Genomic DNA, 27,364 nt, shown 5'->3' with positions numbered 1-27,364 from the left:
AGTTGCTAAAAACAGCTTTCAGCCGTTTTGAAAACTGTGTGTGTTTGTGTGAGATATGAAGGAAGGTGGGCGTGTGGTTCTATTTTTTTCTCTCTTTTTCTGGGGAGTTCAGGTGCATGCCATAGAGAGGAGCTGTCACCTTCTCTACTGAAAGGCACTCTGTGTTACTCATGCAACATTTCACTAGGATTTAGGAGTGTAGGGACTCGTTTACTCTCAATTTATGAGCCTAGGAGGGCAGAAAGTTAAAATGATGATCCTGAGAGGGATTTTTAAGGACTTCAGGTAAAGATGAAACTGGAATTCTTTAATTATCTTTGAAGAGATGGAGACTGATACTAAAAATTTGTAAAGCCACTATATTTCTACGGCTATCTACATTATTAATGAAAAATATTTCTCATACTACAGCCTACAAGCCTTATAAAGAGAGGAGAGAAAGCACAAGCAGCCTTGTGACTGAGATGCAGGGCGACAGTTGACCTATAAGGGGCTGACTCACCCCCACGTTCACTTCACCACTAATATATTCACTTAGTAACGCTCAGGGGATGTGCAGTTTCACTGTGCAAAAAAACTGATGAGCACAACATCCTGTGCACATATATACACACTAAAAAAAACAACAATTTGCAGGTCAAGGCCATGTTGTAAAATAATTAAACAAAGAAGATGCTAACAAGTAGATACAGGAAATGGTGAACCGGTCAAGTCATACGATTTGATCCATGGGAGTATACGAGTGTGTGCATGCGTTGTTTCAAGCACATATTCATAAACACAGCAGAAATGGAAAGCAAACATTTAAGGCTATCTGTTCCTCTAGCAGGAACATGGAGCATAGTAAAAAAGAGGTCTTAGATTCTTACAGGTTAGTCAAGTGGCCCTCCATCACTGAGATAAGAATGCTCATCAAGAACAAAAAGGGAGACCTGAAGAGACTTGGATCAGATGAAATAGGAAGAAGAGCTGAGAGACAGAAAAAGCTGCACAGACAAAGGCCTGAGTCTTATCAGTAGAAGATTAGTGCAAGAGATAAGGCCTGAAGGCAAGGCGTTGCGTTTAGCCTGTTTGAGGCTTCCTGTCATCATCATTAAGGCCGCTTCTACGACGGCCACTGCAGAACAGAGCAGCCATTTGGAAAGACGAGCAGTGAGGAGGAAGATCAAGACGGACAGGACTGCTGGACAAGGACAAGATGATGGCTTTATTAGGTTTAATGAACAGTGTACACTGAGGTGCATGTTGGGTAAAGACTTGTGACTCGAGCCCTTGTTTTCAGATGTCTGAACATGGGTCTCAGTCATGTTTCACTTCCTTATTTAATTTTTTTTAAATATTATTTCCTTAAAGGTTTTTACTTCCCTCAATGCATGACTTAAGCTAAAGCTTTCTGATGACCCTTTTCCCTCTGTTCTCATTTAAACCCATCTTTAATAAAAATGTACAGTAATGCTTATTTTCATTTGAAAACCGATAGCAAAAACATTTTTAATGAGGCAGTGGTTTGCCTTGGAGACGGGGGAGGGACGCTTGTCTGCTGAATCTTGCTGGCTGACCGGCTGACAGTAACCGTCTGTGACACTTTGCTGCCGCGGGAGTCGTAGGCACTAGTGTAGTGTGACAGAGTGCAACCTTTAAAGGCCAGCGACTGATGCACAAACAGCGCCCAAACCCAGCGACTCAGCCCTGTGCAGGCCTCCCCCTCGTCTCTGCAATGAGCACACCTTAAAGCATCAGTGACCACACACAGACAGAGGCATGATCAGTCATCTACTTTATACACTAAGAAAGATACACAAGTTTACCTTCACTGCTCGGCAAGATGTCTCAGAGTCATGGTCTGCTGTCCAGTTTTCAGGACATAATTTCATACATGTGGAGAAACAATCTTTCTCCTCATGCATTAAGTTAAGTTAAAAAATCTGTCCGTCAGTGGCCAATTAGTGTGGCACTTACAGCCATTTGCAGTATCTGTGGGCCATTGTTGTCCACACACAAAACAAAATCTTGTACTGCCACCTGCTGGACAAAGTAACTCCATTTGGATTTTGATTACATAGATTATAAAGAAACAAGATCCTAGCTTTTCTGTTATTCTTAAATGTTCTGAACATTTTTATCTCTTTAGGAGGGAAATTTAACAAGAAATATGCATAATAAATAAACTCTAAAGAGGCATTTCAGATAAGTTGCTGAACAAGGAGTGATTTAGTCTATGTGAATGTGTGTTTGTACCTCTCATAAATTGTCTTGAGGGTGACCTGGTCAGACACTCCATCCGTCTCTTCCAAAAACAGGATGATCCATGATGTCCTGTATGGCCATTCTTCTGTCAGGTTGATCCACGAGGCAAGCCGGTCCCAGTTAAAGATGATCTGATTGGCTCTCAACAGGCGACCTGTCAATGATGGTGCACGTTAAAACAACAACAATCTATTCTTACTTCTACTCTGCTCAAGAAAACAAACTCCAATTTAATATGACAAAATCTGTCAAAGATGCAGCAGTAAGGCATGGAGGTTTTTCTGTAAAGTTACATGCCATGTCAACATAAAATGTGGTTAAGAGGATTTGATGCAGGGTTCTTGCATAATCTACTGCCACTCCCAACAAAAAAAAGTGACGCATAACAAGTTTGCGTGACACTTGCATAATATTTTTTTTTTATGGATTAATATCTCAACTTTTACACACACACACTGTGATGCCTTGTGTCACCTATTACTCAAACTACTGCAGGGTGCTGTTTCCCTTGTAAATTGTTATCAATAAACAGATCGATTTCTTTTTACCTTATTTTCAAACCATCAACTGTGTCATGCTGTAGTTGCATATAAAATAATGAGAAAATATAGAATTGTCAGCTCAAACTTAGTCTAAAATTAAATTGAAAATTTATTGTTGCTGTCTTTATCTTACTGACATACCTTTTCAATGGTGCATGGAGGTCTCGGACAGAACTTGTGGAGTGGCAGACTAGGGTGGTGATTCCCATATTTAAAAAGGGGTACCGGAGGCTGTGCTCAATATATCAGGGTACAGCACTACTGAGCCCCGCAGGAAAAGCATACTCAAGGGTACTGAAAGGAGGCTACGGCCGACTGTCAAACTTCATATTTGTGAGAAACAATACAGATTCAGTCCTGGTCATGGGACAGTGGAACAACTCTTAACTCTTGCATGGCTCCTTGAGACAGCATGGGAATTTGCTTATCCAGTCTACATGTGTTTTATGGACTTGGAGAAGGCTTTCAATCCTGTCCCTAGGGCGGTAATGTGAGGGGTACTGTGGTAATATGTGGTTCCTGGGCTGCTGCGGCGAAAATAAGGTCCCTGTACAGCCTAAGTGAGAGTTGTGTCAGCATTCTCAGCATAAACCAGACACAATCCAGATGCGTGTTTACTTCCGCCAGGGCTACACCTTGTCACCAATTCTGTGACAAGGTGTAGCCTTGTTCTGGAAAGGAGAATTTCTGGTTAGAGGACCTCAGAATTTCATCTCTGCTGTTTGCAGATGATGTGGCTCTGTTGGTCTCCTCGGCTGGGGACCTCCAGCAGCCACAGTTTGGGGCTGAGAATAAGCACCTCCAAGTCTGCAGCCATGGTCCTCTGCCAAAAATCGTCGGATTGCTCCCTCTGGGTTGCAAGTGAGTCTTTGCTCCATGAAGTTCAAGTATTTTAGGGTCTTGTTCACAAGTTAGGATGGAATGGACTCTGAGACTGACAGGCTCACTGGTGAAGCATCAGCAGTTTTGCAGGCCTTGCACCATACTGTTGTGGTAAAAGAAGGAGCAAAGCCAGAAGGCAAAGCTGTCGATTCACCTTTGCACATAAGCTCTGGGTAACGACCGAAAGAAAGAGATTGTGGGTTTTAGAGGTCGAAATGAGATTCCTCATGAGGGTATCTGGGTTCAGCCTTAGAGATAGGGTGAGGAGATCGGACATACGGAGGGAGCACGAAGTATAGCCGCTGCTCCTTCACATCAAAAGGAACCAGTTGAGGTAGTCCGGGCATCTAATCAGGTTGACCAAAAACTCATTGGAGGGATTATATATCTCATCTGGCCTGGAAGTGCCTCGGAATCTTTCAGGAAGAACTGAAAAACGTTGCTGGGGAGAGAGACATCTGGGTCAACTTACTTCGCCTGCTGCCATAGCAACCTGACCTTGGATAAGCGGAAGAAGATGGATAGATGTCTTTCCCTTTCTCCATCCCCAAGTTAAGTCTTAGACAAGGCTGACAGAAGTTTGACACTCCACAAAGAACTAGTTTAGTGGAGAACTGATGGACAGCAATGTCTCAACTGACAGAAGTGAACTAACAGAAGATTTACAAAAAAATTAATTATGTCTTTGATTAAGTTTTTGTTGATGAAAGAGGAAAGCTGGGTTTACCCGACAGAGGGAAGAAGTATTTGAGTGGTCTTTACTGAAGTGGATGGTTATTCTACTTTACAATCGAATCTTATTCATATGAAAGATAAACAGAACACTGATGCTGAGCTTTATGATTTTTTTTTTGGCATGTATCTTTGCTAGTTTTGTCTTTTTTCTGTCCTGTAGGAGTTTTTCTGTTTCTGAATTGTGAACTGGAAAGTGTCATATTAATAATAATAATAATAATAAAACAGGCTTTACCTGTGATAGAAACAATGTTGAGCAACCTCCTCATGGTCTGTGGGCTGATGTCACTGAACCAATCCTCTGTCACCAGCAGCTTGGTCAGGTCAAAGGACATCTGTCTGGTGATGGTCCTCTGCATGTGCCGGCGCCTGTATGTGTCCTTACAAAGCATGAAATTGTTAACATGTTTAGACCATTTGTGTTTCCAGCTTTACTGTCAAGTTTGATAATGCATGTCTTAAAAACACTTTGATCAAAAATGATGCTGAAAAAGAAAGAAATCCTGTCACTGGGAAAACAGGCAGTAAATCTGTAGATATCTGTAGTTATATTGTAAATTTAAGGTTCACAATTTGCTAGCTTTTAAAACAAATCAAGCAAGGAGGGAAAAAAGCAGAACATCACTCCTGATACTTTCAGAGGTTTCCAGTACTCATACATCTTCAATGCTGCAGGGGATTCAGTGTCCCCATGTTATCTTAATCTATCTAAGCATAGGGTTTAACAATAAGGTTTAAGGATTACATGTAGATGAGTGAACAGGTTCTGATGTCCTCACATATTCTCACATGTTTACATGTCTGCGTAAGCAGCACAGGATGTTCCTTAAAAAGAAGGACTTTTATTTACTCGAATGATATGCATATGACATGTTTCCTTTTATATCTAACTTTTCATGAGAAAAACATCTTCCTGTGACTGCGAATAAAAAATAAAAAAAATATCAAAGAGCCGCTGTCCGAGGCTGAACAGTCATGACACACAGGCGAGCTATTGACACAGATATACCGGGGAACATCTGTGATGATATCAGACAGCTGCCACGGTCATGAGCCAAGGCGAGGCTTTTGGTTTGACTTTGAAGTTGTAATGCTGGTCTCATGACCTCTTTCTCAGAGAGATGAAACATATGGCCACCACTCAGTCAGAACTGGAAAAGGTCTGTCAGACGCACAGCCCTGTGTCATGGACTTTCCAAAACATGTCAGTTTTGACCATAGTTTATTGGTTAATTTAGATGGTTTTAAATGCTTTCTTCTACTGTTTAGTGTGTAAGTAAATCTCTCCATAAAAGGTAAATCGCTAAGTGTGTGGTCCTTTATTTTTTCAAGAAAACTCAAAGCCGAGTGTTGAGTTTGTCCTATAAAGGGCATTCATTTCAATCTGATAAACAGAGATAAGATGGCAGCGATACTACTTATGTCATCCACAACTTCAGCAGCCACATGAAAATGGAGAGCCACTAATTCATTTCCCCCTCCTGCCCTCATTTTAATCTCCACTTGTAGAGAGAGGGCCCTCCTGCCAAGAGTGAGCTAGTGGCGGAGGGCAAATAAAAAGAGCGTGCCGCCCGTAATAAAAGAGCCAACACCAATAATTGAGGGTACTAGATAAACTCGAGGTACAAACAAATGTCAAACAAACAAACAAACAAGAAGGGGAGGGGGGAAGGAAGGTGGGGTAGCAGGAAAGTATTGCGGGGGGTGGGAGGCATCAGCAGCAGCAGCAGAGTCACTTAGCCTCCTGCCAGCAGACCTGGTGCCAGTGTTTTGTCACAGGGACCCACTGCTGCTAGGCCTTGTCATTAGGCTGTGGCAACGCAGCAGGAAGGATAAACAGTCATTACATCAATTACACCAGGAACCTTGGCCGTACACCGAGCACCTCTCTCTCTCTCCCTTGCTTTTCTTGTTTCTGTGCATCTCCTTCTGTCCCTTGGCCTCCATACTGGCTGCCAATGCCACACCTGTACTGGACCTATCTCGGTTACATTCAGGGAGCACAGCGAGCAGTGAGGGTTTCTCAGACAGCACCTTAGAGTTTTATCCAATGCTTTCTATTCAAGCTGCAGTGAACTAACTGCATTTTAATGTTGTTTGATTGATGCTGGGACATCAAGTAATCATTTCCAGCTTTATGATATTTCCAGATAATAACTGTGTTGAGGGAACACTAATTTATTTTACCTCGTTATATAAACAAACATCTGTCTCTATTTTAATTCAGTATGGAAAGCTACTCTGCAGTTTGCTATTGTCATTGTCTTTTTGATGTGGTTGTTTAGGGTTAGGGTGTGAACTGTGTCTATACACAATGACAAACACAGCTTTTAATATACTGGTCTTAGCATGGTCCTAGCATTTGTTAAATGCCATTGTTTGAATTTGCTTTTCACTGATTAATAAGCAGTCCCCATTTAATGACTTTATAAATAAGATATTAAGTAATTCAAATACATAGCAGTTACCCTGCGGTTTAGGGCATTCTTGCTGCCAAACTTGGCCTGGTCTTGACCGAGGTTCGTCTGTGACATCTTTCTGTCCGTGTCTTCATGCCAGCCTGGAGAGAGAGAGGAGAAGAAAGAGACGGCTGATCATTGGACAACCAAATCCTTTCTCTATTCGAAGTTTATCAATTGAGCCTGTCTTCAAATGGGAAGCTTTTCAATACAGTCTGTATATTTACATGCATAGTTCAGTCGAGCTATGTTTCTAGCTGCTTTAGGTCATTTAATTTGACTTTTTTATGTCACAGTAGGGGTGGAGAACAGACTATTGACATAAGTACTGTGTCCCCTTCCATACTTTCTTCCAGCCATGCACTTAAACATGTTTTCCCTTTCAGCCAACACAACACAAACCGTGTCTCCTCCCAAGTCTAAAAATGCTTGATTCTTGCTCTCAAGAATCAAGAGTCTCCCAAGACAAGGTTTGTTGCAAATGATTATTTTTCCAAATCATCCTCAAGTGCATGGCGTCAATGTGATTATTTTACTGCTTCATATCCTCCCTGACCTTGTATCATACAGTGCAACCAGAATGTATTCAGAACAGAAAGCTGTTTGGCTTTCATGTGGAGTTTTTTTTTTGCAAACTCCAAGAGGGCTTTCATTTGTTTTGCACAGTCCACTTTGCCATGAGGCCCAGATCAGTGGAGGGCTGCAGTGATGACTGTATTTCTGGATCTTTGTCCCATCTCCACACAGGATCTCTGGAGCTCAGCCAGTGACCACTGGGTTCTTGGTCACCTCTCTTATTAAGACCCTCTTCCCCTGATTGCTCAGTTTGGCAACCAGCTCTTGGAAACTTCTTCCATTTGGGAATGATGGAGGCCACTGAGCTCTTTGGAACCTTCAGTGCAGCAGAACCTTTATTGTAGCCTTCTCCAGATACGTGCCTTGCAAAAATCATGTCTCTGAGCTCTGCAGGCAGTTCCTTTGACCTCATGGCTTGATTTTTGCTCTGATATGCATTGTCAGCTGTGAGGTCTTCTATAGAGAGGTGTATACCTTTCTAAATCATGTCCAATCCATTCAATTTACCTCTCCAATCAATGTGTAAACATCTCAGCAAAGATCTAGAGAAATGGGAGAAACCTGTGCTACATTTCAAGTGTTGTTGCAAAGGGTCTGAATATTTATGTTGATGTCATATTTCAGTGTTTCATTTTTTTTTTAAATTGCAAAAAATTCTAAAATGATCATGACTTTAGAATGAACATGTCATGATGGGGTATTGGGTGTAGATCAATGAGAATAAAAATGTTTTTTTAAACTGTTGCTTCAAGGCTGCACTGTAACATAACAATACCGACAAAAGTGAAGGGTGCTGAATACTCTCTGAATGCACTGTATCTTTATGGTTGACAAACACACTTATAGACACATCACTGCCAGGTTATCACCCTCATTCTTTTCCTCATATTTTGATTTTTGCTGCAACTGTAATGCACACCAGGACAGCCAGCAGAGGAATATAATCATCCTCCATCGTTGTTTTTCTTCTGATGTTTGATCATGCATGTTTTATCTGTGATATTGTTACCTCAGACGGTAAGCATGTGGTTTCAGTCTGGCAGAGCCATCTTACGTGTGCATTCAGAACATTATGCGATGTAAAATAGTTTCAAACTGTCCTTATGTCTGTGGTCTCCCAGGTTTTTAGAAATTGTTTACAGTTTAACAAGTGAGTGGCCACACAATAAACTGACTTCCCTAATTTCAAGTAAACATGTTGATTGTCCTTACCCTCAGCAGGCGTTGTCTCTCCATTGCTGGGGGCTACCATGCAGAGCTTCTTGGCTGTACTGAGTCCTCTGCTGTTGAGGAATACAGGCAGGTGAACAATGTTCCTCATGTAGTCGTGTCCATTGATGTTAGAGTCTCTCAGCACACTGTTGAGGTTTTGGTTGATAGCTTTGATGATAATATGGGGGTCACTGGCAAAGATGGAGATGAAAGGGCCTTTGGAGAAGAGCACCCTCACCTGGAACAGACAGGAGCCAAATTTAATGCATGAGGGACATCTTTCTGATACTTGTTAAATGTTTTCTCGGTTGTAAGTCTTTGGCAAAACTGTTTGTGAAGAAACAGGAGTGGTTCCCATAGCAGATCCTTCCGTAAAGTGTCAACAACATCCATGTCAAAATGGGTCATTTACTGTATAATCTAATCAATAACCAAGATGACAGCTGAAGACAGCAGTCAGCTGTGGTACTTAAACTTAATGGCCCCTGTGAGAGCGGACAGTGCAGCACATGTTGTCGGGGATTTCCACCCCGTTTACTGAGGGACATTGTCTAAGTGTCACAGGACATCGATTTGTGCTACATGCATACATGGTTTGTTAACCCCTTGGCCAGCACCCTCAGGCCCGTCCCACAGAATGATGAACCTCAGTCTCATAACAGCTGTCTGCACAAAGGCACAATCACATGATGTTTACATCTTTATGCACCCAAACCAGTGAGAAGAGTTCCAAGACTGATGGGGAGAAAAAACGCGCAATTTGGCTATTTATGTAACCTGCAAAAATGGATTTCAAGGTGCCGTTTCTGAATCTCTTTGGACAGACGATGGCATTACAACGACCAGGAGGTGCTTCCAGAAATAAGAAAATCACATTAGCACACAGGAGGTTGCCATCTTCTGTGGGATTACTTCACCAAATAATAACATTTGGCAAAAGGAAATTGCATTACAGCAGCTGGGGGGTGGGTGGACTTGGAGGGGAGCTGAGGCAGCTGGGAACACCAGAGTGGCTGCACAGTAATGGAGATGTGTTGGCCCTGTGTGCACAGGTGAAAGACACACTGAGTGGAAAGGCTACATGTCAGCTGCTCTACAACAGTCTCGTGGTTATAAATTTGCTTGAGTGACGGATGTTGAAAAAGTATTTCCTGCACATTATCTTGTTATCAGTCAAGCTGCATTCATCATTCACCGTGTCGAGCATCTGCAGAACTCTGTCCTGCTCACAGGCGTCCAGTCCGTCAATGATGACAGCCATGCGTGTCTGGTTCTGGGTGAAGCCATCGATCGTTTTAGCCATTTTTGACATTAGCTCCACTTCATGCTTCAGAACCTGGTGTTAAACACGAGGGAAGAATCAATCATTCAACTTAATTAAAATTTCAATGTTTATGTGAGTAATGAAACTGATTTGATGATTACAGCATCATGACTTTGAAAGAGAATGGAAACCCCCTTCATCTATGATGTCAAAGGATAGACATTTCATGCAGCAATAATAAAAAGGGTACTAGTCTACCTTCATAAATCCTTCACTCTTGAGTTTATGCAAGTTGTTGGCAGCACTGTGAAGACGTTTTCTCTGGGAGTTGAGGACAGAGTCAGCCACTTGCCACCAGGTCCTACAGTTCAGCAGTAAAGCCAACCCAACCACACTGGCCATGGCTATCAGCACTGCATTCACTGTCGAGTTTTCAGGGTCCACCTGGGAAACAAACACACTGCGATTAAATACTTCAGTTGACAAGTGCTTGGCAGACTAATGATACAAATATGACTAAAAAATGCAAGCAGAATATAGGCAAGCTCAACTTGCATTAAAAACCAACATAAACAGATGAGTCTTAAGACAGGATTTGATATTTACAATCGAGTGAGCAGTTCTGACTCTAGATGACACGGTTCCCCTGATAACCCATGTAAAAAATGGTCACCTGTTGTTTTGAGCCTTGAACTAAGAGCAACCATTATTAAAGCATGTTTATTTAGTATTTAAGCAGGGTTGCTGGCGCATCAATCTTACCCACCTTAAAGATGGCCAACAGGGCCATGCCGGTGATCAGGCATCCTAGTGTCAAGGCAAACAGCACGAAGGAAGGGACACAACATGTTTTCTTCCATTTTTTACCTGTCATATAGGACAAAAGTTAATGTGACAGGAAGACACTCAAAGTAGATAGCACAAATAAAACTTTTTTATTTTTCATAAACCCTGAAATAATCCCACATGCTTCACATATTTAGACTGTCTGAGGAACTGTTTTATTAAATACAAGGAGAAAAATGCCCAAAAAGTTCATTTTAAGAACAAGTTATACTTACAAACGGTCATTTGATTTTTCAGTGTTTTCAAGTAAATTCAATTTTATGATCAACTTTGTTTTCAGATAATTTTTCAAGATATATTTTTAGGCTTTTTATGTCAGTGGAGGACAGTGGATAGAGTCAGAAACAGGGATTTGAGAGGGGGAGAGACATGCGGGAAAGGAACCACAAGCCAGACTTGAACCCGGACTGCCTGCGGATATGAGGCGCGACCAAACTGCTAGGCCATCTGCACCCAAATACTAGATTTTTTATTGTTTTAAAATCCTGCCACTGACAGATAATTAGACATTTTCTTGACTGAAAACGTGAAAATTTTTGTAATCTCATAAACAAGTGGGATTTGAACATGTATCTACCTTGGATCTCATCATTTTTAAAAACCCTGAAGAGCCGAGTGGCCATGAAGCCAAACTCCCTCTCACAAGCATCTGAGAGTGTGGCGATCATCTCAGCCATGGAGGTCTCTCCTCCAACACTGGACAGGCGATTGTAATCTGTGAACAGGAACCTGAAAATGAAAGAAAAATAATGTCTTAATTTGCTTGATAAAAAAAAAGAAAAAATGCAAATCAGATTAGGATCAAAGAATTTCTTCAACAAAAAAATGCTTCATGTCAGATTTGGCACACATATCAAATATACTGAGATAAATGAAAGTGTTAACATCTTTTTCTTATCCTCATATCTTTGTCCCCCCAAAAAAAGGCTCAAAGCCATGCTAAATTTATGTGAATTCTATATAATTTTATCTGTATTTTAATTTCTAACTGGTGTGCTGTCTTGACCAAAAGATTGTCTTGAAAAGAAGATTTCTATCTCAGTCTACCTCCTGGCTAATTAAAGGTTTAAGTTAAGCCATGTTCCCTCAGATCAGGAGCCAGCAACCTTGATGGTTTCAGTCCACATGGCACAGGTAACCTTCTGAAGGACCCTTTATTGCTGAATGATATAAAAAGGTTTTGGAACAACATATGCTGCCAAATAGACTACATCTTTCCTAGGGAAGGCCTTGATTATTTCAGTGAGACAGCACCAAAACACATTCTGCATGTACAGCATGGCTATGCTGAAGAAAGCCTGGGTGGTAAACTGTGTTGCCACCATGTATGATCACCAAATGAAATGATATGGCACATTATGGAGGATAAAATACAATCCTGAACTGTAAAAAAAGTCTAAAATCTCTCATGGAGCAGTAACAGAAAAAACAGTTCAAAACAGTTCAAAATGAGAGAAAGTTGTCTCCCAGATGTGAAATGGGTAAAAAATACCCATGCCAACTTTTTTGCCTTGTGTTGCTGGCATCAAATTTCAAACAAACATATAATTTTCAAAAATTATAAAACTTCTTCATTCAGCATCTGATGTGCTATTTTGGTTCTGTTTCAATCAAATACGGGGTTTTAATTTTTTGCAAAAATCACATCTGTTTTTAATCTACATTTTACACAGCATCCTAACTTTTTGGGAGATGGTGTTTAAAAAAAGGATGATTTTTTTTTTTTACCTTACAGGCAGGGCACGGGTGGTCTGCTCTGGAAGTTCAGGAGCATTAACAAACATCAGTTTGAGCAGAAGCTCCAGGTAACCAACTTGGCGAGCGAGACGGGTGCTGATAACCCACGCCCAGTTCCAGCTCTCCCTCTCACGACGACTTCCAAAGTACACCAACACTGCAGACAGCAGAGGGGAGGATTTGTTCTTGATTTACAGTGTGGACATCATAAAGTTTTGTTCTCTAAAAAGATTTCATGTAATTTGAAAATCACTTTAGTTGCTGTTTGTTTGGTAGACGATATGTCTAAACATAACAGTATTTAAGGCCATTCTATTCAGACGATTTTGAATATCAAGCTTTTCTGAATCCTCACCAAAAAAGATGTAAAGCACAGCTAGGAGACTGAGGGAGACAGCAATTGCCAGCCTGGGATCAACAGTGAAGCCGAGAACGACGGCCACAGAGCCGCAGAGGAGCAAAGTGAGGAAGACAACCAGCCATGAGAACTGGAACAACGGCTCTATCTGCTGGCCAGCAAAGGTCTTCATCTCATCTGGGAAGACAGAACATTTTAAACAGGTATGAGAGGGACCCAAAATACATGGCACAGTGAATGGATCTGAAGCAGCATGTTTTTAACGTTACGCATTTACTTACCCTCTAGTTTTTTGAGGAGGAAAGACTTGCCACTGCCCCACTGAGCGTACAGTCCAACACAGATAGGTGGCTGCATGGTAGGCTCACTAAGGATGTCAGCGAGAGCACTGCTGTACAGGTCATAACCCAACATGTCTCCATCTGACTCAGAGGGGGAGAGGTGCTCTGAGAGGGAAAAAGAGTAAGAGAGCATATATAGTCAGAAAATATTTTTAAAAAGAGCAGTGGACAAAGTGATTTCTAATTTTAAAGAAAAAACAAGGTAGGAAGGGGGAAAATGTGTCATACTCGCTCCAAATATCTGTGTGAGGATGCTTTTTTGGTGGGTACAGTCGATGTTGTAAGGTGTCTCTCCAGCTTTGTTGGGGCGGTAAAGCAGGCGGCCATCTTTAGGGTTCCTCAAAAGCAGCTCTGCCAGCTTTCGGCTCCGCCCTCGGATGGCGATGTGGAGGGGCGTGTCTCCTTTCTGAGAGAAGAAAAACAGAATGGGTCAGTTACTTTTCATTGTCAAAAGACTTTTACTTGATGGATACAAACAAAACATTCTGATGTTTATGTGCATGTTTTGTCTTTTCAAATATAGAAAAGATATCTGTATTACATAAATAATGTAAAAATTGCGTTTTTAACAATAACAGCAAAGTAAATCTTAATCTGTCTTTTGTAAATAAAAAGCCGCACTGTAACAACCTGCTGATGGACAGTGAGCTCTAAATACAGATGTGTCCCTTTTTTTATGGAGCTTATACTTACAAATTAAAAATCAAATTATCCTAAACAAACACCACTTTCTTTTTAAGTGCAAAAAATAAAGGAATTGTAGTTCAGACCAAAAAACTTCAGTCAGTTTGAGGAATCAGGATGAAAAAAGAAAAGAACTTCAGCTGAGGCAGGCCTGTCGTTTCTTTGTGTATATCGGTAGGGGCAGAGGGTAAATTTCTGCTGATGTTTTCAACCAATATAACCACCTTAAACATCAGCAAAATCTACAAATCTACCATCAGGCTTGAGTGTTTATCAGGGCAGCATACACTCGCGGGGTCCACCGTGAGCCCTCAACATTTTGAATATAGCCCCAGCTGCTCCTCTCTCCACTCCATTTGACACAGCCTCTCTTTGCACAAGACACACTTTGTGTACTTGTAAGAATTATGGTATATCTGCATATTCTGCTGAAAGTTATAGCCGATAAAACTGCTGAAAATATCAGAATAAATTTCTACATATTCTGAGCATGATAATCAACTTTCTAAGCTAATATTTACCAAAAACACACACACAGATCCCCAAATCTATGGGTTTGAGCTTGTATAGTGCTTTTCCAGTCATCTGACTACTTATACAAGTGCTTTTACACCGCAGGTCACACCTACCCATCCACACCTTTACACTCCGTTCAGACACTGACTGCAGAGGTTACTGCATAGAATGGGTCATCAGTATTCATCAAATGCATGCACACACATTTACACATCACTGCAATGAGAAGCAATGAGAGCAAATAAGGGTTAAGGGTCTTACTCAAGGGCACATCGGCATGTGACTGCAGGAGCTGAGGATCAAACCCACAACCTTCCAATTGTGGGAAAACAACTCTACCTACTGAGCCATAGGCAGTAGTATAAGAGGCCCTAATATACTATATAAGAAGTTTATAAGAACTATTTTCTGAACTGTTTATTTCAACGTGTTTTTAAAAGTACCTTGTCCAGAGCAGACACTTTGGCTCCTTTATCCAGCAGCAGTTCCACAATATCTATGTTCCTCATTTTGGTGGCTTTAATAAGAGGAGTCTCTCCTTCCTAAAACCAACAAATAAACAAAATGTTATATTTCATTCATAGTTTTGGCATATATTTTCCATTTTAGATTCAGACAACTTTATTAATCCAAGTGGTCAATTCATTAGCAGCTCAACTACCTTCATATCAATTAACCATTATTTATCTGTAATGTGTCATCACTTACAAAACACAAATGGAGGTCAGTGAAGGACTGCAAGATGAGTTACATAAGATAAAATACATAAATAACAAATAAAAACAAATAGGAGTGGTCATAAATGTAAGTTGAAATAATAACCATCTGAGTTCCATAACCTGACAGAAGAATGAATAGAAGAGTTTGAAAGGTGGCTTGTTTTATTTAAAGGTGCCTGGTTATGGTGACCAGAAGGCATTATTGTGAACTCACCATCCAAAATACAATAAGCTTGGCTTTCAAGTACGATGCAGTTTGCTGATAATTACCTTCTTTTTAGCCTGAATCTCAAAGAGGGAGCACAAGTCTCTTTGCCTAATTCAAATGATCTAGGGGCAGACCCTAACAATCCTATTCAGGCTGTTGTTGTCTTTAATGGACAAAGCATTAAACCACAAAATAAAGATATCTGTAAGACTCGACAACCTGGACTTCATCACCATGATGAGGCTTGCTCTGTGTTCAGTGCTGTGTCTAAAGTTAATCATCATATCTTTAGTTTTAGTTACATTTATTTTGAAGAGAACACATGCGTTCAACCTTTTGATTTAGGGATTATCAATTATACAAAAGAGGAAATGACAAAATTCAGAAACATTGCTGAAGACAGGAACCCTTTCAATAAAGTTTTCATATTATTCTGTACCAACAAACAGGGGAAAATCACAAGAAGTATGCATCTTACACCACAACTGAAAGTGTGCCTCACCTTAGTGCAGCTCTCAGTGTCAGGGTTGCACTGCAGGATGTCCCTCACCATGGTGGCGTTGCCTTTCTCCACAGCCCAGTAGAGGGCAGTCTTTCCATCCTGATGAGGGAAGAATATGGCAAACAAGCTTGTTTATCTTGGAAAAATCCCTTTTCAAACACAAAAAGGCATGCAGACTGTGTGGATTGTTAATACATAATGTCTGTTATTACACAGAGGGCATCAAGGTCTGCCTGTGTTATTTCAGTGCAAGTTTAATCCATGGATTAAAGTTTACTTTTCCAAGGAACAACACAACTTGAGTAACAGTGCTGAGCAGCTGTGTGATATAGGACACAAGAAGGCCTCCTGCCTGCAAAAATCAAACAAGGAGAAAAGATAACAGGAGAGAGGCTCCTACCTGCCCTCTGACGTCAATATCAGCGTATTTGTTCAGCAGAGCTCGGACTATCTCCACATGACCTCCTCTCACTGCTCCGATCAACATGGTCTCCCCGCTCTGAACGAGATGGTGCCAGTAAAAACAGAAAGAAAAAACAAAAAGGCAAAGACATGAACTGTAGTTTCATTTGCATCATATTTCATATCAACTACTCCTCCTCAGCACAGTTTTTTGACGCTGGTGTAGGGTGTTCTTACCCTGTCTGTGATATTGACGTAGGTACCCGCATCCAGCAGGTCCTGCACAATCTCTGTGTGCCCCTCTTTTGCAGCGATGGCAAGAGCAGTGTTGCCATCCTTGTCCGTCATGTTGACGTTCGGGTTCCTCTTTAGGAGCTGCTTAACAACCTCTGTGTAGCCTCCTTTTACTGCCACAATCAGTGCTGTCATTGAGTTCTGGAAAGATGGAAATGGCAAAATGAAGGGCCCTGAATTTTGAGTTTTCAGATGTATTATCAATGCTAAATATGGAAGATGTTTCCCACTTGTTACTAATTCATTTCAGCAGCTCTGGGAGAAAGAGTTAATGACAGTTAAGAGTTAACAAATCGTTTAGTAAGCACAATTACTCATGCTGTATATTTTTCCCAAGCATCTTAATCACATATAAATTAACTGCTGTGCATTGGATAATATGTTTCCATCTGATTATTGAAGCCACAATTCAGCTATCACATCATTCAGATTGTGTCAGTACAGATGCAACATGACTCGAAGCAGCACAGATGCGCTGCGTCACTGATGCAATCAATTATTTAACATTGCAGTTTACTAATGGGTTTAGGTCGCAGCAACATTAAATCTTCATTTTGTGAAAACAACACCAGCAAGAACAGGCTGTTTTGTGTGTCATGGCACCAATTATGAGCCTCAACAAAAAAATCAAGACTTTCCTGTTGATATACTAACTGGTCAGACTAAAGTCAAATGTTTACACTACAAAGGATTAGAGATATTCAAATGATGATTGGTTCAAAGCCATAATGGAGAAATATTAGTATGTGTACTGACACTATAGACAGGGTGTACAAAAATTAACACACACTGAAAGCTCCTCAAGGGAGCTTTAACATTTTCAGTATATTGTTATTTAGCATTATGTGAAGTAAAACTGCGAAATCATACATTTTCTGGCAGATAGACTATTTACACCACTATGTACAGTATATACCTCCTTCATTGTTTAATATTTAAAAAGTTAACTATGCGACTTTCACACCAAATTTTTAAAAACCAAGCAAATGCTCTGCCCCCCTTCACACTTCTCCAGCCTACTGTTCTGCTTCACTTTCAGATTTCTGAGACAGAGAGAGCAACAGACCAGTGCTAATTATGTTGTGAAAAACAAGATATTGTAATCAATTCAGATTGACAAAATATTGTAATCAATTTCAAGTGATATTTGCTTCTATAAGGGCCATTAAGTTTAAAAGTCTGCTGGTTCTTTCAGTTATGTTGAGGTAACAAGATTTTGTTGTATTGCCCTTACTGTCTTCCAAATTATTATGCAAATATGTTTCCAATCAAACAAACATTTTTTGATTGAAATAGCTTTGATTTGAGAAATAATACCTCCTAATGCAAAGAATTACAACAGAATTCTGCTTCCAGTTCTTCAAAAACTATTCAGTGTTTTAAACTTTGTTTTGCATAATAATTTGGAACACTGCATTTTAAGATGTTTTTGTATTTGGAAAAAAATACCTCTGGTAATTTTGTCAAATAAAACAGGATTACAATAGAACTGTTGAGGAATGAAAAATCCTATTGACTGCCGATTATATAGACTACCCAGGAGAAAAGTGAACAAAAACAGTATATGCATAAAAATTCAGGAACACAGTATAGAAACCGCATCCATGAGCAGGTAGTGTCACCTTTCTTACTCAAGTGCAGGGCTACAGTTTAGACAGCAAGATGTTTATTTGAAAAAAGAGAAAAAATATATTTACAGTATGAAATTTCCACCCTAAAGATTAATAAAGTATTTCTGACTCTGGTTATGATTCTGTTAAATTGCCTTTGTTAAAGGATGTATGTATAAAAAGGCCAATTAGTCAAAATAAAAGCTTAACAGAATTGGATTTGTCCTAACATAGTAGAATAGAAACCATTTCTGACTGGAAATCTACTCACCGCTCCCTCTTGGTCCACATCAGCTCCATTAGCTAGAAGGTGCATCACAGAGTCAAAATGTCCCTTCCTGGCAGCCCAGATCAAAGGAGTGGTACCATACTGTGCAGAAAATTAGAAATTATAAGAGTAAAATCCAGGGACTTATAAAGCTGTTGTCCCTTACTTCAACTTCTGTGTGATTAAAGTGGAGTAAATGATGAACATCTGTCTGCATGTAGTTACCTTGTCTGAGCAGTTGACCTTGGCTCCATGCTGCAGCAGGAGATGGACAATCTCTGCGTGGCCTCGACCTGCCGCCCAGATAATGGGGTAGACGCTGTACTGTTGGGGCAGACGAAAGAGGTGAAGTCACGCTGACAGTAACTAATGATCAGTGTAGGGGCCTGTGGTCTAACTAATGCTTTGAGCCTCACCACTTGACTGAAACAGCAAATGATGAGGGAGTGTTTGAACTGTGTACATACGGAGTGAAGCTGTGGCTGTGTTGTGGCTTTGTTTACTGATATTCAAAACACATATGAGCAGTGCCACCATTATGGACAAACTCAGAGGACATAATGTCCAGTTTCAGTACCTGACCAGTGATGTTGGGGTTTGCTCCTTTCTCCAAAAGCAGCTGGGCCACGTCCGTGCGACCTTTGTAGGCTGCCCACATGAGAGCAGTCCACCCTCCCTGAGTAGACAGATCATGGTTTAGTATTCAGAAAATGTATGAGAAGACAAAAAACGGTCTCCACGGAGTGTATTTATCATCTGTGTGTAATTTTCAGAATATATTCTAATAGAATAAGCTTTAAGGTCAGCCAGAGTATCAATTTAAAGTTGTACAGAAAATGTTACAACTGAGCAGACTGAATGTAGGAAAATGTGCTATTTCCAGCTGGAGTGACACACGATCCAGTGAGTGAACAGTATCACACAGAGTGGTTTATTATAATCCCACTGTGATGACTGGCTGTGATCTGCCCTGTGCAGCTTAGACACACCCGCAGTGCAGTAAGTCAGCTGATGTCCTGAGTATTTCCCATAAAGTCAAAGAGGCTTTAAAATTATGTCTAAAATATATCATCTTACATGAAAAATAGAAGAGGGAAATAGAGATTTAAAACTCATGTGTTAATTGTTTGATGATTACTGCTCATTTGGATCACATTTTAAGCATTTCTGTCTGTTCAAAATGCAGGAAACAACAAGCAGCTTCAGCTTGAATAATATAAATGTCCAACTCATACATTTCTACTTGTAAGCTCATGAACATACAAAAAAGGCTGCTGCAGCATGCCCGCAGACGATGACAGTCTGCTTCGTAACAGTCCGGATGCTTGGACTGAATCATATTGCTGGCCCATGCAGAGACAACCAGAACTGAATAAATGGGATTACCACAAGAGAGGAGCCATCACACATAAAAGTAATTACATTTGAAGGCCATTTAAGGCTTATGGATCCTCTGGTTCAACCAGCAGCGGGGCTATCGCATATTGAGGAACATGGAAAGCACATATAATCAAGATGTAGTATCTCTGTAACATTTGAAAGTAGATTGAGGTTATAGAGTTTAGATTTGACTTACAGCCAAGTCTGAGGATGTTAGTTCTATGTTTCAAGTCAAGGCAGTGGTTGAGCTATTGCATCGTTTTGTACTAAGGATACCAACATGACAAACTTGTGTCATTTTATTTCTTAGGGTAAGTTTCTTGGTATGTTTAGCCAAATAAGGGACAGATGTGTAAAAAACATCCAACATTCAACCTAAGGAAACAGGGATTACCATGTAGACTATTTACCTCACATTTGCCAAAATGATGTTTTTTTTTTACTGAATGAACTGTTTAATAGTGTGCATGTGCAATATCTCTACTGTTCAATACAGCACTTTTTGTACATATTTGTTTATCTCTCAGCCCTTTGTGTACATAGGCTATATCTACAGTACTTTGTGCTTTTAGTCCTTATTGCTTTATTTCTTTTTAACAATTCTTATTCACTTCATTTTTCTTCATCTCTTGCTGCTATATTGCGTATAAAAGCAGCTGAAACAAACAGATTTCTCCTGGGCAAAACAAACATTTCCGATTCTTATTCTGATCTTATCAGCTAGGGCACATGGATGGTCTTAGAACCCAGTTTTCCTCACATATTCACTTTCTTTTTTGCAGTTTTCCTGACTTAACATCAATACCATTTGGCCTTTCTTGAGTACATGATATTACAATTCAAGGTAGGCAGTTTTGAATAAGGCATACCATAATAAAGCTGTTATAAAATAAAATAAAGAGTAAAATGAACTTGTGGATAACTCTTCATGTTCTTACCATGTCTCGATGTTCCAGGTTGGCATTGTTCTCAAGCAGTTCCCTTACCACCTCAATGTGGCCTTCCTTCGCTGCAGAAATCAACGCCGTCCAGCAGTCCTGCACACACAGACAACCTATTATCTTGAGAACTCCCATGACACTCCAAGTCCAGAGGGTCAAATGTCTGTCCGAGCTCTACGTTGGACGCCCCAGGTATGGTCACAGCACTTTACCTACCAGCTGGTCATACCAGGTGCTCATGGGAACAGGGTGTCGCATGGATAGATAGGACCGTGACAGACGAGGCTGACCGCAGTGTGTAATGCCTCTCCTTGCTTCTGATTCTGAGCAAAAGTTTGAGTGCGGCAGGTGTAATGACAGGTTACATGCACAAGAGATGTTAATGAGAGGTGTACTGTGTGGGTTTGAGTGCGTGTGCTGAAGTGGGAGGGTAAAATGATGCGTGAGTGTGTGTGGGCATGGGTGGGTGTTGGCTGACGACTGGATCCTGTCATTTCGTCAGAGGAGTAAAGGTAAAAGTGTGTAATAAGTTGTCATTATAGCTCATGATTGCTCATAATAGCTATGGACTAAGCCGGAGTGTGGTGAGTTCAGCAGGATGCTACATAAAGGCCAGTATTTCAGCAACGCCTTCAATGTAAAGCGGTTAAATTGGCCGCACTGTTTTTCACCTGTAGTGCGCTCTACAGTACCACGTGTATCTGCGTGTGTTGGTGTGTTTTTATCAGGCAGTTAGAGAGGTTTTGTCTGTGTGTGTATGCTTACAACATCATCCAAGTTAACGTTGGCTCCTCTCCTAATGAGCTCTTGTACTATCTCCAGACTGCCCTGCTCTGACGCCACCATCAGGGGAGTCTGTCCGTTCTGAAACATGCAAAAAGGGAAAGGAAGAGAAACTGTGATAGATATGTTAACACATCATCAAACCAATTAATTATATTGTTTTGTTTTTAACGCTGGGAGAAGTCTCTGGGAGACAGGGCAGGTACTGACACTATTCTCTAATCATAATTCGTGGAACAAATTGATTATCCACCTCTTTATGTAATGTGGCAAACACATTAAAGGCTTTTCTGTTAGTATTTTTTCAAAGTGTATTATGGGTTATATGTTTTAAAAGTCAGCAATAATGATATTTATAACAGATGTTGGTAGGATTGATGTATTATCCAGAGAAAATAACAAATAAAACACAGTTCATACATAAAAAAGAGAAAGGGAAAATGGCAAATAAAGTAATTATAGATAAACCAGAATATAAATTAGGAATTTAACATTTACAAAATTAAAAAATATTCCAATACTGGATAATATGCTGGCAGTGACTGATACAATAGCATTTCTTTTCATGGGATTTCAATTCACAGCAGTCCAAGCCTTTTAGAGTTGGTACAAGCACTATTAAGAATTAAGCTAAGAATTTATATGTTCATAACTTTTGTCTTGAAGATCATTTTAAAGACAAAAATACAAAAACCATTAAAAATGGAAAATAAGTTGGTAAAAAACTTCGAAAGTTCTTTTTTTTCTCCGCAGATGTTATTCAATCTCTTGCTAGGGACTATTTTCAGACTTGGATTTGGTGCACTCGAGATTATTTTTAGCTACGCCTCTTTTTATGTGTTATCAAAATTAACCAGAGCGCACATGGTAAAGGAGATGGAGGAACAGATCCCCTGTGTAACAGTGTGGCTAATGGATGTATTTTTTAAGGCATATGGAAGTCAGTGGAGGAGTTTATATATCTTTATCGGGAAGTGGCACAACAAAAAGATCACTTCTTTGAAGAATCAATTAACTTATGGCTTTGCTCAGTTATGGTTTTAAAGCCAGAGAAACTCTGAAGTTTTAAAGTTTGAAGGATCTGTTTCTCATCACCTCCCACCAAGAAAGAGCTGCTGTGACAGATATATGTTTATTACTGCCATTGAAAGGAGTGTCTTTCTGTGTAAGGCTGCAAGCTACTAGTGAACATTTTGGGTTTACTTGCAGCATAAACCTTGAGGGTCAGTTATAACAGTTTCTCTCTCTCAGTATGTGAAATTCATTCATAAAATGAAAATACTGGTTTACCCTTTACTAAAGACACTTTATGGAGTGCAGTTTATGGCGAGCTCCATGTCTGGTCTCTACTTGTTACAGCAGAAACTAAACTGAAATGTTTAACATCCCAACAAAATTTACATCCAATTATCTTTCTATGTTCGGTGTATTTCTTTCAACATTTGCATAAGGCATACTGTGCAGTGGTTCCCCCAGGCTTACAGATTTTTGGGGGGGGGCAGCAGCGGGACACCGACACACAAACACTTATAGGTCGTTTCCACCGAGCAGTTCGGTTCAGTTCGGTGCGGGACGGCACGTTTTTCTGGCATTTCCATAGAGAAAGGGTCCCAAAAAAGCGAACCGTACTATCCCACTTTTCGGCACCCTTCCATAGGGGTGCCAATCTTACCTAACCGTACCAAAAAGGTGGAGCTACACACACAACAATAGGGGCTGCAATGACGTCACGTCAGCGTGCGACTCAGCTGCTCACCTCCGGGCTTCAAAGACGGAAGTCTGCTGTGAGAAGCGGGCGAAAACGGGAGAAAAATGGACCAATATCTGCCTAAATGGGAAATATTTGGACTCGATGGAGATCCAAACTGTTTCCTAGTCTATGGATATTGGTATCTGGCCACAAATCAAGTTTCCTGACGTTTATCCGGATGATTTTAAGAACACAAAGCAGAACCTGAAGGCTCACATCAGCCTGATCCATCTGCAATGGATGAGAAACTAAATTAATGCATAAGTTTTGTGAATACAAAGCCTTTGAACAGTTCATTCTCATCAGTTACTAGTTATTAATCTACGTCTTACGTTAGATAAACTGTCAAAACACCGCTCTGTGGTTGTTGAACGGGCTCGTAAAACTTCAATCTGCAGACTATTTTTAAACGAGAACAGCGCACCCCGGATTTCTGACTTAATCTAGTTTGATTTTAACACCAGCTGAACTTTAACTTTATTTTGAATGCGGCGAATTCTCACAGTACAGCTCTAAACTTTCATACTTTGTTGTATAAACTGTTCTAGACTAGATATATTCACATATTAATGTAGCGTTACGACTCAAACCGTCTCTGTACACGTATTCCATCAGCTGAGGATCTTTACTGACAGCGGTTAACATCATTAAGATGTAGTTATTTTTTTAAACGCACTTTCAGCTGAAATAAAGCTGTTTACTGCTTATTCCCGACTGATTTCTGTCACTCATCCTTTCCATAACTCTGCAGCTGGAACAGCTGACTCGCGCTGTCTGTGACTTTACATGCATGCTTTTACAGCCCCGCCCACCAAGTGAGAGCACGGGTGTCTGTGGAAACGCAAACTGTTTTGGGGTTTAGCGTACCAAACCATACCAAACCGAACTGAATCAAACCGAACCCCCTGATGGAAACACGGCTTTAAAGGAATCATGATGTTCATGTGATTCTTTAAATTCCAGCTGTCAATATAACACTCTATCTATCCATCTATTTATGCATCTATTTGTGTATCTATCCATCCATGTATCTATCCATCCATCCATCCATTTAGCTACTGTATCTATCATTATTTATGCATGCATGAATGACAGGGTTGGAAATGAACTTTATTGCCTTCCTGCCACATCAGGAGTAACTTTAGGACTGTATCATACCAATATTAAGTGTAAAGTTTACCTATGCTGTCAAAAAGGTCTCCCACATTCAAATGAGTGTGACATCTGAAAGATTTAACAAATAAATAACCAAGAAATTATTCAGGAAACAATTTTTTGTAACATAACATATTTATAACAGGTAGGATTATGTATTTTGGTAAATGTGCTTTATGATGATTGTCCTCCACTGACTTTATCCACTCATTTTCTCTCTCTTCACTATTATTATCCACACACATTGCATGTCTCCGTCTCCTCCTGTTGCCTGTGTGATCTTTGTCAATTCTTCTTTGTTTATAAAGGTTGAAGAAGTTCTGTCGTAATCTGACCCGCGGATGGGCTGCTTAGTCATAGTCTGTATAGGTACTGATGGATGTACAACAAGCGGGGCATCGGTTCATACACAACTTTAGAGGATAAAGCAGTTGCATTGGACAGCTCTAATAGAATCAACTAATAGAATGGTAGGGGAAACACTGCGGTGTATGCATGCTACCACCACCTTTAAAATGTCTTTTAGTGCAGATCATGTTGCTGGTTTCTGCATCCGTCAGGAGGAGGTTGTGGTTGTAATCAACAAAATTAAAGACTAAGGATACCTTTGTGTGGAAGTTGTGCATTAGACTTTACAATTGAAAGAGTCCATGCAATTCAACCCACAGTTTGTACATTTTGCCCCTAGGGGAGTCTCAATCAAAACAATAACAAAAGGTGACAAGCAGAGACACACTGCTCAGGTCTCCCCACCTTTTCAAACTGCACCCCCATAAGCTGTTTTTACTAAACAGCAAACAACCATATGCCATAGATGAATTCAACATAATAAGGGTAAAAAAAAAAAGTGGAGCTTTACATTAGTAAGCTGTAATCCTGCCAGCAAGGCTTAACCTCCACTACCCCAGCCTCCTTCTTTATGACATGAAGCTTGTTGCACCTTCATATTCTGATTTATGCTACTATGGATTAATTGCTTTTGAACTCTTTTTATTGTTTTCAATACACATTGTCATACATGTATCTATCCATATGGGGTTTTCTAGCCATGCGCTTCCTGGAAAGTCAAAGGATGCTGCTTGGATAACCCAGGGAAAATCTTTTGAGCATTTTTTCTAATGTTGATTAACTTCTTGTATGGGTACTTGGTGCTTATCAAAAGGTATAAATCACCCCCTGGGAGGTTTTTATGTTTTGTTTTATTTTTTTTACATAATTCAATCAAAGCAGGTTTTAGGTGTCTGTTATGTTACAGATCATCAAAAAGGACCCTTAAATGTTGAAGTGAAAGCAAATTGCAACAAAGCTCTCACAACATAACATCAAACACTTTTGATCTCTTTAACAATTGTTTTAAAAGCAGCTTCAGAAGTACCGCTTAATTAAGGCTTCAAAAACATTCTTCATAATCCCTTTTCCCACAGGAAACTTGTTATATGCTTACAGAAGCCTCTCATTACTTCATACTCACATCACTCCTGCTGTCCACGTCTCTGAACTTGTCCAGATGTGCTTTAATGGCAGCCAGGTTCTCCTCCTCCACATAGCTGAACAGACTCTGGACGGCCAGAGAGGTCATCTTCAGGGAGGTGGTGGTATCCATGGCTGTGTACTAGCCCCTGTACACCACTGCAGAACAAGCAGAACACAGTAAGCACTCACAGAAGGCTTAAGACAAAAGTGAGATCTGTCTGACCTGTAGAGCTAAATGTAAAGCATTACTCAGAGAGAAGCAGAGTCTGAGTATCAAAGCCGGAAAGAGGGTGTGGTGTTTCTTTAAAGTGATGCTCTGGAACAAACAAGTGCTGTTCTAACCCAGCTCACACGAAAACCCATCCATGCAAACAATAAAACAGGCTGCATCTATTTGCCCAGCTATAAATACCAGGATGTATAATCACCTGTTCAAAAGCAATTGCAAGACTTGTTTCAAACATGGAGGAAATTCTGCTGAATAGTTTTTGCCTTTATTAGACAGGACAGCTGGAGAGAAACAGGATCTATGGGGAGAAGGAGTGGGGGGGTGACATGCTCGAAAGAGCGCCTTGCTTCAGATTCAAATCTTTAACCAGCATTTTGAAGACTGTAGCCTCTGATATACAGTGCTTTCAGAAAATTCCCTTCACTTTGATCAATTCTCATTTTATCCTCATTAACCTACACTCAGTTTCCCACCATGACAAACAGAGTTTTAGAAATTTGAAAAAAAATTTAAGGGGAATTAAATACTTTCTGAACGCACTGTAGGTGCCTGTTCCACCAGCTGAGCAAAAACAGCACAACACATGTTTTTTAAACTATACATTCTCTCTAATCTCTTGACAACATATTTTTCAGACAGATCAATAGGAGGGGAATAAAACAATCAAAAATAGCAGTACACTCCTATACACTGTCAAAACAGCACAAAACCATTGACAGGGTTCTATGTGTATGAGCAATTCAGCCTTGCATTTTCATTAACTGATAAAAAAAAAAATGGCCAAAACTAGAGAGGGACCTGGATGCAGCCGAGGACCTCCACTTCATACTGGAAGTCAGATAAGTGCTGCCATATCTCGTCTTCTAATACCAGTAAGTTGCTTGAACTGAATGTCTTCTTAGTTGTTTTTATTCGTCGCTGCCACATTAATAGAGGAAAGTCCACCACATAAGGAAATACAAGTAGATAAAAAATACGCAAGTTTTCATTCAACAAGCACAGCGATTACATACACCACTTTCCCGTTATTAAGCAAATGACATTTTTCTCTTATTTTCCTTAATATTAATGCAAATGACAGTCAGAATATTTTTCAAGTCATCAGCCATTAGGGCATAATTCAAATGTTTTTGAACAAACTTCACAATGATAACCATTTTTTTTAAATAAAAACCTCAAAATGCACTGTTCCACATTATTAAGCACACCAGAGTTTAAAACACTTTTTTGGTTGTAAAGAACTGGAAATGA

The 27,364-nt window shown here is 40.2% G+C and overlaps 1 protein-coding gene across 4 annotated transcripts in view; it reads right to left on the bottom strand.

The window, feature by feature from the left end:
* The window catches only part of kidins220a (kinase D-interacting substrate 220a), an 80,574-nt gene that overhangs the window by 42,153 nt on the left and 11,057 nt on the right, over positions 1 to 27,364 (bottom strand). For all 4 annotated transcript variants that reach the window (XM_041812215.1, XM_041812216.1, XM_041812217.1 and 1 more), the window contains exons 2-23: positions 25,883 to 26,040; positions 21,489 to 21,587; positions 20,721 to 20,819; positions 18,980 to 19,078; positions 18,628 to 18,726; positions 18,406 to 18,504; positions 16,468 to 16,665; positions 16,229 to 16,327; positions 15,829 to 15,927; positions 14,843 to 14,941; positions 13,428 to 13,605; positions 13,140 to 13,304; positions 12,856 to 13,035; positions 12,492 to 12,657; positions 11,341 to 11,492; positions 10,684 to 10,784; positions 10,176 to 10,361; positions 9,849 to 9,989; positions 8,654 to 8,891; positions 6,875 to 6,966; positions 4,642 to 4,786; positions 2,239 to 2,401 (exon numbers count right to left, since the gene is read on the bottom strand). In XM_041812215.1, coding sequence (XP_041668149.1) covers positions 2,239 to 2,401; positions 4,642 to 4,786; positions 6,875 to 6,966; positions 8,654 to 8,891; positions 9,849 to 9,989; positions 10,176 to 10,361; positions 10,684 to 10,784; positions 11,341 to 11,492; positions 12,492 to 12,657; positions 12,856 to 13,035; positions 13,140 to 13,304; positions 13,428 to 13,605; positions 14,843 to 14,941; positions 15,829 to 15,927; positions 16,229 to 16,327; positions 16,468 to 16,665; positions 18,406 to 18,504; positions 18,628 to 18,726; positions 18,980 to 19,078; positions 20,721 to 20,819; positions 21,489 to 21,587; positions 25,883 to 26,014 — 3,029 coding nt within the window. In that variant the 5' untranslated portion in view covers positions 26,015 to 26,040. The remainder of the gene's footprint in view (positions 1 to 2,238; positions 2,402 to 4,641; positions 4,787 to 6,874; positions 6,967 to 8,653; positions 8,892 to 9,848; positions 9,990 to 10,175; positions 10,362 to 10,683; positions 10,785 to 11,340; positions 11,493 to 12,491; positions 12,658 to 12,855; positions 13,036 to 13,139; positions 13,305 to 13,427; positions 13,606 to 14,842; positions 14,942 to 15,828; positions 15,928 to 16,228; positions 16,328 to 16,467; positions 16,666 to 18,405; positions 18,505 to 18,627; positions 18,727 to 18,979; positions 19,079 to 20,720; positions 20,820 to 21,488; positions 21,588 to 25,882; positions 26,041 to 27,364) is intronic.

The sequence above is a fragment of the Cheilinus undulatus genome, linkage group 18 (genome assembly GCF_018320785.1).
Source record: "Cheilinus undulatus linkage group 18, ASM1832078v1, whole genome shotgun sequence".
In the NCBI taxonomy this organism is placed as follows: domain Eukaryota; kingdom Metazoa; phylum Chordata; class Actinopteri; order Labriformes; family Labridae; genus Cheilinus; species Cheilinus undulatus.
Note: the sequence above shows the minus strand (reverse complement) of the source record. Positions and strands in the feature narration are given on the sequence as shown.